The sequence below is a fragment of the Telopea speciosissima genome, chromosome 2, assembly GCF_018873765.1.
Source record: "Telopea speciosissima isolate NSW1024214 ecotype Mountain lineage chromosome 2, Tspe_v1, whole genome shotgun sequence".
NCBI lineage: Eukaryota > Viridiplantae > Streptophyta > Magnoliopsida > Proteales > Proteaceae > Telopea > Telopea speciosissima.
Window position 1 is genome coordinate 1187076 of NC_057917.1, and position 14539 is coordinate 1201614.

The 14539-nt window shown below is 36.6% G+C and overlaps 1 protein-coding gene across 1 annotated transcript; it reads left to right on the plus strand.

Moving 5' to 3' along the window:
• Nucleotides 1-4716: 4716 nt before the first annotated feature.
• LOC122653146 (transcriptional regulator TAC1-like) lies at nucleotides 4717-8720 on the plus strand. The gene is made up of 3 exons (XM_043847087.1): nucleotides 4717-5161; nucleotides 5291-5349; nucleotides 8556-8720. Exons 1-3 carry the CDS (start codon nucleotides 4717-4719, stop codon nucleotides 8718-8720), a joined length of 669 nt encoding a protein of 222 aa, XP_043703022.1.
• Nucleotides 8721-14539: the final 5819 nt, after the last annotated feature.

Genomic DNA, 14539 nt, shown 5'->3' on the forward strand with positions numbered 1-14539 from the left:
TTGACCAATGAGATGGATGTCAGATATATCCTCTATCACGTATGTATTACCAAGTGACAAAGATCCTTTAACAATTATTCCGGTGAGAAGTTAACTGATCTGTTTGGTCTCATGACTCATCTAATCTTCTTCTCTCACACACAAGTACCCCCACATGATATTTCAATTAAAAAAAAATAATAATAATAGAATTTTGAGTCCTCAGCTTAGATCAGAAGGCTTGTCGTCCAGGTTTCATGAGGTTTCATTGAAAGTGATTTGAATCCAAAAAGACAATAATAGCAAGGCCTATAAAAAAAATGCCAAAATCCATGTCCTCGTGGATGGATAAACATTTTATTATTTTTTTTAAATGCAAATGGTTTTCTTAACTATATATATTTTGTGAGGGATGAGATTATAATAAAGAAGTTCTTTTTTAACTGCTTGCTTTCAGCTATTTCGATAGGAGATGATGACAAACGGGTAAGTTAATAGGCACTTTTCTAGACAAATATTAAACCCATTTAGATTTAATTATTGATTTGTTTGTTATTTAATTTCTTCTCTCAGTGGTCAAAATACAGGTAAGCAATTATTAATTAAGCTAAAACGTTACTCCGCCCACCGTATTTGTGTCGGTTTTGTTTAATTTAATCCTCCTCCTTTTCATTTATTTATTTATTTATTTCTAATTTTCTCATCCCCTTGTCCTCAGATGGAATTCAAGCCTTTATCCTTCTTTATCTTGTGGAGAAGAAATAAATAAAATGATACATATATATATATATATTCATGAGAAAATAACCATGGTGTGATCTCACTATAGATCCATTCTATCAAGAAAAAAATCATGTTTTCTTCACCAATAGAGGATGATTCATCCACCATCTTAAGGTTCACATGCCCTTCCTAGGGTTTTAGTATGTTTTAAAATATCCTCCCGAAACCTATTCCCGTCCTCGGTGAATGAAAAACTTGGTCCTTTGTATTTTGTGGCATTTAGGTCAATTAATTATTCAAGTAAGTAGATTTTATTCAAAATCCATTCTCACAATGTTTGGCATTGATTTGTTAAGTTAAGGGTGGTCAATTAGTTAACTATATTCACTTGATTAGGTACTTTGCTTTCTTAATTGACTTCATCTTGGGAAAACACGAATGTTTCATTCATTAATTTCTAGAAATATTTTCCTGGATGGTAGAAGTGCTAGCTAGATTATCATTTTTGATCCTTTAATTGGGTTGTGTTTATGTTTTTAAAGGAATCTAATTTCTCGATCTTGGCCATTTTCTTTCTGATTATGCTTTTAATTAGTCATCATCTTATGGAGTCAGAATTTGGTATGCATTCTACGTCGATTTCGCATTCTCAGCCAATAAAAACAGCACACTATTCTTATCATCCGAGCTAGAATACGAAATCGAACTTAGAATGCATTCCAAAACTGCATACCAAACACTGCTTTGGTCTTCATTCTTGGATTGGAATTAAGATGACTTAATCAAGGATATTAAGGGGTTAGTTTATCCAACATTAATATTTGCAAAGCAATGGTCTTGTGCTGCTCAGCGGATTTTCTGGCTTCAAAAATAACTCATGGGCAAGCCTATCTATATAAGTTCTGTCTCGAGTAGTATTTTAATTAATAAAGAGATTTGTTCAACAACGAGAGATCGATGGGTGCAGGAAATTAAGGAACTGCGTGTTATTGTCCACAATAATTAAGTCATTGGCTCATAGAAGAAGACGAAGTATTTTAAAATTTTGGGATTTTGGGATTTGGCCATGGATTATTGTTTTCCTTGATTTCCTATTAGGACAAGACTGATGATATTTTGTTCAAAAGAATCATAACCCTTTCGTAACTTTGTTTCTTCATCGTAATCTCCTAAGGAAGCCTAATGTAGAACCTAACATGATGCATTGAAGATTGGAAACACAAACAACAATCACACAATACGCATATGGATTTATGTGGTTCGGCAAGATTGCCTACACCTACGGTGAGATGAGATCTGTTTCACTATCAATGAGAATAGGTTTATAGTCGCTCGTCCTCACACCTCTCTCAGATTTTCGTTATAGAGAAAGAACTCTCGCTACATGTTTATAGCGAAACCCTATACAAGAAATTTACCGAAACCTCAACACCTAATATATCTCTTGAATTTTTTTTTTATGGGTCATCAAAAAATTGGATAAAAGAAAGGAATAAATTTCAAACATGCATGCAGTATCTGATTTTGGGAGATAAGTCCAGACTAGAAAGACGCCTAAAAACAAGGAATCAATGAAGAAAGCCAATATCACTAGATTCCAGACACAACAAAGAAGGCTAACCAAGATGAAAGCAAAAAAGGTCAAAAATTAAGACTTCTAACAGCCCTACTCCTGCTACCAGACATCGCTTCTAGAATGAGCCGACTTCAGTGTAATAATCTCTCGTTGCTCCCTTCACGAGCTTTCTTTGTGCAGCTCTTGGCTTTTGTTTCCTTTGTGCTAAGGATGTCAACAGGGGTTTGGAACCGGGAACTGTTCCAAAACTGTCCCACTAAAACCCGGAACCGATCCGTTCCATAACTAAATGGGATGGTTTCTGGGAGCTGGTTTTAGGACCGATTATTAAATGGGACGGGACAGTTCTGGGATGGGTCCAGAATCGAAAGCCCAATTAAGAATCGATTAGAACCAGAACCACTAGGACTTATTTAACATGCCTAATTACTTATTTATGATTAGTTAATATTTAATAGTTATAACTTATGTAAGAGTTATATTGTAATTATAAAGAAAAACTAAAGGTTATCAATTATTTTGAGTTTATTTTAGTGTTTGTATTCTTAAGAATTGATGTTTGATTATTTATGCTTAGGAATTTATTCAATTATTTGTATGCTTGGGAAATTTATTTGTATATATAGGAATTTTGTAATATTTGGTTGCTTGAGATTTTGAGTGCTTAGAACTGTTAAAGAACCAAAATCGGGCTGTCCCATTATTAAACAAGACTAAATCCTAGTTTTGGGACCGTTCAATAAATGGAACAGTTCTGGGATTGACTTCCTTGGGAGGAGATGAAAACCCCTCCGCTATGCACCTTCTCTTTTGGAATCTACAAAAGGGGAAAAAAAAAAAAAAAAAACATGAGCAAAGGCAATTCTACCCAAATTAATGTGTAGTAACAAATCGGCCCTTGAAAGGTTTTTTTTTTTTTTTTGTAGCCCCCCAATTGATCGAGCTCCCTCTATGCCATTGCCTAATTCTTTTAACAAAAGGGCAAATATGGGATAAGACAATATCGTAATTAAATTCTCTTAGGAAAACGACATTCAAAATAAAGAAGTTCAAAAGAATCGACATGAAAAGGGTTTTCTTCCCGTCACTATATATGTCTGATGAAGTATAATACTTCACTATTTGCCACATGGCAATACATATATATAGATTGAGTAATGGAATCAATTAGCCTAGTTAGAAGATAAGAATGAAAATTCATATGGTAACAGTAAATTAATAAGGAAAAGAGAACGCCACTCGTCGTGCAGCGCAGGCCACCCCTATGCCTTGACATAGGGGCAATTAAGCAAAAAGGCCGCCACACCCGTGATCATTTTTGGGGTTTCAGGGGGTGCAACGGTCATTTCACATGCTCCTTTGTCAGGGTGTAGGGACGGTGTGTCTGGCACGACTAGGTGGCGTTCTTTTCTCCCTATATCAGATTCACCAATAAATTAATAATATCAAACTACTAAATTAGTTTTTCGATTTCAACTTTCACATTAACAGCTAACTTGTAACATAAATCCTATCCTCCTCCCCCAACCCCCCCCCCCCCCAAAAAAAAATAATAATAATAGAAATATAATGTGAAACACTCCCATAAAATATTCTAGCTTAAATAATAATGTGAAACAAAATTCACTTATTTTCCAAAACATAAATATAAATTTTACCATAAAACCTATTTTTAGAATTGTTAAATATTACAAAAAACCCAAAAAATGTAGGTATCCAATGCTATCATAATTAATCAAAATGGAAATACAATTCTAAATCTAGATGACTTGTGAAATATCATGGTCATTCTTAAATTTGTTCACATTTAATTAATTGAAAACAAGGTAAAATAAAATTTCATATTCTTGAAGATTTCTCCAAGATTTGGCCAAAACAAACCATTAAACACATTATATGATTATATTTCTCTAAGGTCTATGCACCATATACTTCTAATTCATCCTGAACTAAAATAAATAAAAAAAACTGAAAAATCGAAATTTACCTTAGGTTTCTCAAAATGTCTCTTTAAAATCCATGAATCGATCAGACATGTGAAATTTGTTTTGACCATTAAAAATGATATAATCTTTCGATTTGATTTTGAGTTCCAATGAAACCCAAAACTCGGCCCGCTCGATCGGCCGACACAGCGCACACAGTCCCTGTACATGCAAGCAGCCAAGTAAGAAATAAGAAAAAAACTAGCTTTAATTCCCTAAACAGCCAAACTGGATCACCATTCACCCGTCACTTCATCTTCCCAAACTTACCAAAATAAAGACTTCTTTCTTTCCATCTTCTCTATCTTAATTCTCATGTTGCTTTCATGTTGTCTTCATTAACTTATTGGATACAGAGTTAGATAACTGTCTCCTTCTATATCCAAATATCCTTCTCTTCTTCTACGGATTTCTTTAATCCCCCCCCCCCCCCTTCCAGGAGTAGTCAAGTCAATGGAGGAAGCTCGATATTGGATGTGGGCTAAGAGGAAACAGTTTCTGATGAGCACATCCTATGGTAATTCTTGGGAAGAACAGGCTTTTGCAGAAGACTCAGCTGGATCTCTTGGAGGATGTATATGGCCTCCTAGATCTTATTCCTGCAGCTTCTGTAGGAGAGAATTTAGGTCTGCTCAAGCCCTAGGTGGTCACATGAATGTCCATAGAAGGGACAGGGCTAGGCTCAAGCAATCTTCTTCACCCCCACATACTGAAATCCTTCCTCATCAGATTAACCCTAATTCCACTATTGTTACTACATCATCTCTTTCACCTGCTAGGGTTTCTGAACCATCCAATACTTCCCCTCCATCCTGCAGGTCTGAATCTGTTGCTGTTAGGGTTTTCGCTGTCTCTGATTCGAAGAAGATTGAAGGATCAGGTGGTGGTGGTGGTGATGGTGAGAAGGAGGAGGAGGAGGAGGAGGAGGCAGCTTTCATTAGTAAGAGAAGGAGAAGCAATGATGTATCATCACTACCTTTCTTCCTGAATTCAATTTCTATTGAAAGACATAATCTCCAATCATCAGAGTATTTAGATCCCATGGAGGATTTAGATCTTGAGTTGAGGCTTGGTGATGGTCCCAAGGTAAAGTAGAGTTTCATTTTGTTCCTTTTCTCCTCCTCTTACTTGTCTTCTTATCCCCCCTTTTTTTTTTCTATCTGACCCTCCCTCATGAGCAACACCTTACTTGTGGAGGTTGTCTCACTGGAGTTGTTCTCTTCTTTTTAGAGTTTCAAATGTGAAGTTTGTAACAATAACAACATTGAGATAACAAAACAGAAGGAATTGCTGCTTGTCTTCCATGAACTAAAGAAGTTGCACCTACATTAGTTCTTTCTAGTTTCTTCATGTTATGAAGATATTTTTCTTAATTAGATGATAGTCCTTAATTACACATTTTGTAAACTCAACTTTGTGTTTCCCAAACTAAGGAATGATTAATATTTACCAAAAAAAAAAAACTAAGGAATGATTAATTTGAGTGCTTATTGATGAAAAAATGTTAAGTAAAATTAGATTTAGTGTTAAGGTAAGGTGGATCATGTATATATATAGAAGGTCTTTTAGATTGTAAACCCTCCTATCAATCATGTGCAGGTGAAAGATTGCAGCTAATATTATAAGAGATAGGTATAGCTGAGTGTAAGTTCAATATTGTCTAGGAGAGAGAGAGAAGCTTGGGGGGAGAGTGTTGGGGGTACAATGTCTTGTATTTTGTTGTTTGCATAAGTGAGGTAGCTGATTCCGAAGGGCCGTTAAGAGGCCTAGTGGTTGTAACTCTATATATTGTAGCGAGGGTTCTTTGTCTAAAATTGATCAAAGAGAGGTGTGAGGACAAACAGTTAATTATAACCCTATATATTGTAACAATGTTCTTTCTCTATAATTGATCTAAGAGAGGTCTGAGGACGGACGAGCAACAATAACTCTATTGTCCATTGATAGTGAGGCAGATCCCATCTCATCGTGACCCTAAGCAATCTTATCAAACCACGAAAATCCTTGAATTCAATTGTTTGACAGTTTATTTACACGAGAGAATTTTGGAAGACAGGATTGATGAGATGAACATGTGTGGTGGGTGTAAACTGTGGAGGATGGACAAATTGACTGAAATTGCATGGAATATCGTGAGTTTCTTTCTTTTTGTTTTGTTTTTTTTTTTTTTTTTTTTTGGGTTTCTTTTTTCCCTGCTCAGTAGCTGACTGACATTCCATCAGTGTATCTAAACCAATCCAAAAACACAGATACATACAGGTAATGGGTGGGTTCCCAAGAACATGTAAGTCAGATACATCACAACATCGATTCTCTTTTCTCTTGTATTATGAGAGAGAGAGAGAGAGAGAGAGAGAGAGATGTCTCTCCTCTCCTCGCATGAGTCCATTCGCTTGTGTTCTCTTCCCCAACTTTTCTTCCCCCCTCAAACATCCAAAAAAGAGCTACCAACTCTGGTCTGCGCTTGGAATCAATCGAGTTTAAGTATACAAAACCCTTTTTTTAATCACAAGAGAGAATATTATCGAATCACGACTTATAGGGCGCAATCTACGCCTCTTTTTGTTTCTTCTGTACCTATTAGTATTAGTATTAGTATTATTATTATTATTATTATTATTATTATTATTATTATTATTATTATTATTATTAGTAGGTAGTTATTATCTTTGTCCACGACGAACCCTAGATACCTAAAACTATCCAACGATCAATAAATCTTTAGCCTATACATAAAAAAAAAAAAACCCTAAAAACCCTAGTGAGAAATTAATGAGACAGTACTATGGCCACCACCCGGCCCCTTGATCGATCCCGAAGGTTCCGTGCTTGAAATCATGCAGAATATAAGGCAATCTTTCAGTCAGTGTTGGAAACTTGCTGATGAAACATCACGTACTGTTTGACTTAATACCTGAATGGGATTTTGCAGAAAACCCAACAAATAATTTTCATTCATTAAATGGGGGTTGGGAATGAATACCGTTGTTTTAATGATTTTGAGAGATGGGTTTTGTTCTCTACGTGGGTTGGGTTCTGAAAGGAAGGATGGGTTGTACCAGTTTGGTATAATAAGAGGTGTAAATAGCAGGAAAGGGATCGAGATTGTTTGCTTAATTTGGCTAATTTGTAGGGAAGTAGATTGGTTGGGAGGGGTTGTCTTGTATTGTATTGTATTGTATTGTATTGTATTGTATTGTATTGTATAGGGCTGTTTAGTTTAGTTTAGTTTTCTTAGTGTCAGCTAGCCAGGTAGGTCAGGTCTGATGAGTACTACTATTCTGATCAGTTGCAGAGAGGATTAATTAGTGAGGCAGTGGCAGAGGTGCACATGGGGTATATATATATCAAATTAATGTCGTTTTTCTCTTCTTTAAAGAGTCAGAACTCAGAAGGGAATTGTAGAATTCAGTATGGAATGAATTTTCATTCTTGCGTGTTTAAATTTTCTTTGTTTACTGCATTTTGGGATCCCATGATACTAATTATGAAAGTTTTATAACAATTCCAGTGTTTTTGAGTTGTATTTTATTTATTTATATATTATGTATTATTGCTTACACAGAACTCATGGTATATTTGAATGGGAGTTGTTTTCTCTCTCTCTCTCTCTCTAACTGCCAGTGATATAACATCTGTACGTGAGTGTTATGGATAACCCTGATTTATACCATTATTGTGGTAAGGTTGATGTAGGATACCATGTGGATTGTTGCTGGTGTAACTGTACTGGTTGATAATTGCTATTCCTCTTTAATTTCTTGCTACTGCTACATATTATATATCATCTCCTCCAGTTATATCCTCGATCTCCTCTTAAATTTTATTTTGGTGGATTAAAAATTTATTAAAGGTAGAAAAAACAATTACAACCCAGCTTTGAAACCAGCAACCCAAGAGCTTTTGGTTGTTCTTTTTTTTTATGGATGAATGAAACTATATTAACAATGCACGGAGAATCTTTCCCCTTAAAAAACAAAAAAAGAGAAAGAACAAGAAAGAATACAAGGAGATAACTCCACAACAAAACAATGGACTAATCTACACCTTAATCAAGTTGAACCGAAATCAAACAAAGAGGAACAAAGGACATAAATAGACCCAAGCAACCAATCACCTGCGTATGAAAATGATCTTCTTCCCATTAGGATTATAGAGAGGAATGAGGGGAATCACCCAACTCCCGCTTTAATTTTTAGAAACTAAGAAAATTTTCTCCTGATCCAAAAAGGTACTGTTAGATTCAAAAACTCCCCTATCATTGACAACAAAAACATTATTATCTACATTAGGTGAAGTTGTCACCACATCCCCATTCGGATAATTCATTGGAACATCTTGAGCCAACTAGGATTGAACATCCAGATGAGTCAGTGAAGCTTGCAACAGAGCTTCCAACACGGCCATCTCTGCATCCATCGCTTCAACTTCATCCACCACAACGTGATGGCCATTAAGATCAATATAGATGCAGGTGCCTCCCTCTTCCATGAACACATCTTTGTCCATCAATTCATTTTCTATGGAGCACGTATTAGACATATCTCCATCTGTGGGGACCACAAGGGATGACGAGGTAGTGTTGCCTACTACCACATCTCCTCCATAAGCCAACAATAAGGAGCCGCTTGGACCCTCCTCAACGGTTACTTGATGTTTTTTTTTTCCTTTCTTACCCTTTTTTTTATTCTTTCACTTGGTAGAAGTCTGACCATTGACTGCTACAGATCGACTAGCTAGGGACTAAGGGAGGGGGGAATTAAATGAAGAGTGACATCCCAAGCCGAAGCAATCCACATGTTTCTCCTATTCTCCTTGCAAGGGCAATAATCGACAAAGCCTTCTACCACACTTCAAAACTAATAAGAGAACTAAATGTACTGCTATCTACGCGAAGAGTTTGACCTTCTCCTTAAGTTCCTCTCCCGCTATATGATAGATGACAACATAGAACTCCATTTAATTTGCCTATAGCATCACAAGCTGGCTTCCCATTCAAATGAGATTTCATATGATTGGCTCAGAGGTGTACATTCACCTGCACGTACTTGCAGATGATCCATGAATGCCATGTCCTCGGCCCTATTCACTTCTAAATCTGCTAGGGATATCTACAAATGCCCTAATCTTTCTGTCTTGGGCTTCCAATGTATGGTACCGAGTTGTATCCCTAGGCAACACTTCATAGCATGGAGGTACATGGTTGATGCTCTCCCAACTAATAGCCTTGGGAGGGAGTGATGTTCTGTAGGAGGCTCAGTGGGTAAGGAAGACCTTCAAAGGGAATTAATTATATTGGTTGCATAGCCAAGCTTGCATTTTGTAGCACTTTAACCATAAATGAAGAAAGATGAACTTTTGGACCTTTCACAACAACTAAAACTCATCCTCGTCCAGCTATCATTAAGGATATGAAAGCTGATGTGGAGGACTGTTTGTAGAATGGATGTTCCCAAGGGACCCCTAGGAATCTATTTCTAGTTGTCCTCTATGGTCTATGAGGTGATGTTCTTGGTGATGGTTTCTTAATTTGGTTGTTTTTTTCTTTTCTTTTGCAATAAATTTGATTTACCAATTCAAAAGGCAAAAAAAAGATTATATAGCTTCCCACGACATGGTTTCATGTGAGGTTGAGAAAGCTATATATTAAAAGTTTGAATGTATATATATATATACATATAAGTCCACCATATTTAGTTTTAGGGACGTTATTATTCTCTCTGTTGCAGTGCAGGTTACGCCGAGTCACATGGAGGTGGGTGCAATGATCACCCTGCCCCCCTAAGTGGCAAGCCCATGTGCCTAAACACAACCTGCTGTGTGGCGGTACAAAAAACATTCTCCCTTAATTTTGTTTTTCAAAGCATGCACAATGCCATTTGAATGTTTAGGTTTCAAAGGCTAAAACCCTTAAACAAAAGACTTGACTTTCTAATCTTCATAAAAAAAGATTTGACTTTCTCATATCACAACAAGTGAAACTGAAGTTTGTTACCAAAATTGACATTATCAAGCCTTGTTTTTTGGTTTTTTCTTTCCCACCTTTGCTGCCACCCTTTTTCTGGGGGAGTGCATGCGCATGGGTGTTTGAGGGGCCAAGAGATTATCACTAATTAAAACAAAAACACTAAGTTAATTTATAAATAACAAAATAAAATCCATGAATCTAGGAGGAAAGCTACCCTGGCTTCTCTGAAAAAGTCCATTAAAATCCAAAAAGCAAATGCACAATCTCCCCACTAGTCAATGTGCTCCTAAATCTCTAAATTAACCCCCAAATCTTTGCCAGGGTTGTGGACTTGTGGTAATCCTCCACCACACCAACAGAGCTGAATGAGTGGCCGCATGAGTGAAAAAAGAGTTCTCAAGCTTGTTGTATACCCATCATTAAGGCTCGGGATTTATTTGCCTCTTTAGCCTTTTGCACCCTTTTCTAATTTTATTTACTCCAAACAGAATTAGATCGAAAACTTTAAAGAGTCCAAAATTACAAAGCCAAAGGAACCCCTCCCTAGCATCTTATTGAGATGTTAGGAGTTATAAAGGTATAATTTCACATCAGTTATTTATGATCTTGAATACTATGAGTACGACTATCTCCATTAATAGTTTAAGCTTTTCAGCTTGGATCTCCAAGTGGTATATATATATATATTTATGGGCTATTTCAATTTATTTAGCACATCCTTATGGACCCTGATATTCTACGGTGCCACGGGCAGAGCGGCCTGAGCGGCACACATACAGGTCGCCCTGCAATGACCGCCTTGCCCCTACCCGAGCACCTTGCCCGAGCGGGGGTAAGACGGTCATTGCAGGGTGCCCTGTTTGTGCGCCGCTCAGGCGGCTCTGGGCAGGGCGCCGTAGACGATCTCGATTGCATCCTTATCTGGTACTTAAGTCTTCCTAACAATACAAGGGAGCTTAGAAATGGTTGTCCGGTCTGTAGAAATGAAAACTTATATTGATGTAAAAAACGAATGGAAATAGCAAACAAAAAATCACACGTGGTTCAACAAAATGCCTAGGTCTACAGAGAGATGAGAGTGATTTTCACTAATAATGTAGAATAGGGTTACAACCTTTTGTCCTCATACCTCTTTGTGTTCACAAAAAATTCTCAGTAACCCTAATTCCCCCACCCCACAACGCATCAATTTATAAGTAAACAAAAAGATACAAATTTGCTAATCAAACTCCTATGTAAATCCCAACGCACCTTTGAGTGAACTTGGCCTGTATATCAAGGCTGAAGTACAAGCCTAGAATCTGTGCCGTGCCTGGCCAGGCTTGGCCCACATGAGCCATTCCAAAGGCCATCGTTAGTCTCTAAACAAGATTGATCCCAAGAGCTAAAGCATTTCATCTGAAGAGTTACAAACATTCCATGCTACCATCCAACCCTGCTTGCCGAACACCTTGTGCCCCACACAGGCACACATGTATGGAGTAAAATGGGACAAGTTAGACCTCGAGTCCTGCTGCATCAGCATCTAGGTTTAACTTGGTTTCGATCACACATGGATATATCAGGATTTTTTTCCCTTCTTGGGAGAGGGTTCTTTGAACAAGCGGTATAAAAGAGTGCACCAATAAGGTGTAATAAAATGGTTTCATACATGAAAGGGCAGAATAATCATTTCATGTGAGAAAGAAAAAGATAGAGAGGGAAAGGTGCGAGCATAGCTCCCTACAACTTGGATAACGTTTTTTTGTTTTTCTTCTACTCAACTAATCCATAGTTGACTAAAAGCAAGACTAACTATTTCTATTTAAGGGAGTTGGGGCTTGCCACGTATGTGCCAGAACCCTTTCCTCAACACCTTAAAAAATGGCCATGGTAGCTCGTTTGTGGTCAAATTTAATGAATATATATATATATATATATATATTTTGTCTACTTCATTATTTAATCATAATAAATTTTAGATTAATTTAAATATTTATCTATCTATCATCATTGATGTTCGAAAAAAAATGGATCAATGTTTAAAAAAAATAAAGAAAAAACAAATATGTTAGTTTTAGATTATACGATAGTAATAGGCTACTAAATTTAACATGTAACAAATGCATAACATCCCTCATCTATCCAACTGCACACTTGCAAAATCATCAGTCAACATGATAATTCCTACACTAGTTATTAATGTGGGTTTTTACTGGATTAGTTCAACACAACAAATAATTAAGCCCCCTCCACCAGTCCACCCCACCCCCACCCCCACCCTAGTTCATATAAAAAATTGAGAGAACCCTTGCACATAAAAAATTTGGATCTTGTACTACTAAATTGGAAAGTTTTATTGAGATGCTTCAATAAGAATAAGTGCTATGGTACAAACCAAAGGTGATATACAATAAGGACAAGAGACAACCAATGACGATGTGGAGTGGAAATGGTGAGAGGGGATATAAATACTTGCAACCAAATAATTGATAAGCTTTTAAATAGATGGAATTGCAAAACAATATTCATGAAACTAACCACAATGAGTTGAGATAAGGCGAAGTGTCACTTATCTAATGCTATTGCGGTTTCAAGAATTTATTTTTTGCCATAAGCCCTTTATCTAGTTACTATCCATAATAAGGTCTTCTATTGCCTTCCAGTTTGTTTGGGATACAATTAATGTCTTATATTCCATCACATGGATTTAATTGTGGGTTGATTCCAAAAAACCGTTAAGAGGCCATAGAGTTCAAGGTCTCGAGGCCCAGATTGAGCATATAAGGGTACAAACAGATATATGTGTATTTCAATGTGTAAAAGGTTTTGTAGCAAGGGTTCTTTCTCTGTAACCCTATTCTTTACTGATAGTGAAACGGATCTCATCTTACCGTGGACGTTGAGTGAGACATGTTCTTATGACACCATGCAAAGGTTGTTCTCTCAACAATGCCGCCTTCCTTAATTGCCATGGGAAGCAGAGGTAGAATAAAACTCATCATCATCATGATGGTCATCATCATCTATACCTTATCTTCTCATTGTACTGAGATTGATAATAAATTTCTCCTCCATAAAAAAAAATCTCTATAGAGAACAACTCTTGTGGATCAAGATAGTAACGTTTTTTTTTTTCTTTTTTCGGGCATTTTTCAGCCTTTTCATATTGATTAGGTCAACATGACGACTACGTCCGTACTCAAAAGGGTATTAAAAAAAATATTTGAAAGTTGAGTTTTATGATTAGTGATGGTATAATATGAAATTTAAAGGCAAAGATTTTGTCTAAATTCATTTCCTTCCCCCTTCCCCCTTCCCCCTTCCACCCAAACAAATAACACATATATACATGTACATAACCATTATTATAATTTCCATCTACGTGCAATGTATGTTTCAGTTAAGAGTAGAGACAAGTTTATTTGGTAAACCCTATATTTAAACCATGTGGTTATAAAAGGGCCGTCCAATTATGACCCTTTATAAGAAATTACCAAATGAACGTCATTGCTGGTTGTTGTTGTCTTGTAGGGTAGCCAGCCAATAGATCAATCTCCACATGTTAGATGATGGGCCCGTCTCACAAACCCACCCAGTAAATTTGTCTCTTTCTGATTAGTTTTATAGTTAAAACACTCTAATTCATTTTGTATAAACTGACTCCATCCATAGAATACAATGAGGGACCCCATGGATGGCGACTCTAAGAGAGAAAAAAGGGTGTACCTAGTGAGGTTTACATAATATATGTAGTGTTACCCTCATTTTGTGAAGAAGTTAGTTGTTTTTTTATTCGAACCCACAATCACTAGATTGCAATGGAGTAAGCCTACAGTTGCGCTGAGTCCCACCCTCTAAGGATGGAGGCCTTAAGAGAAAGAAAAAAAAGGAAAATAAACATAACAACCTCAAGCTAAGAGGAGCTTTTATATATTCACATCATGTAACTTGAAATAGAGGAAGGTCTCAAGACTGGATACCATGCCTATATCTTAATAGACATTGCTTTGGTTGAAAGAAAAAAAAAAAAAAAATTTCCTTTTTTTGGTGAATGGAAAATCAATTTAAAGGAAAGAGAGCAGAGTACAATACAAAAGCCAACGAGGCAAGCCTAGGAGTAACCCTATTCAAAAGCCCAAAAACAAATAACCAACAGTTTATACATCAAAAGATAGATAGCGTGGGGGAAGCAACAACTAAACAAAAGGTGATACATCAAAATCCAAGGGGGGGGGGGAAAGAAACATCAAAATCTAGGATGATACATCAAGAACCCCGAGGATGGGGAGAGATAAGAGGAAAGTCCCAACATGTGGCGAGATGACT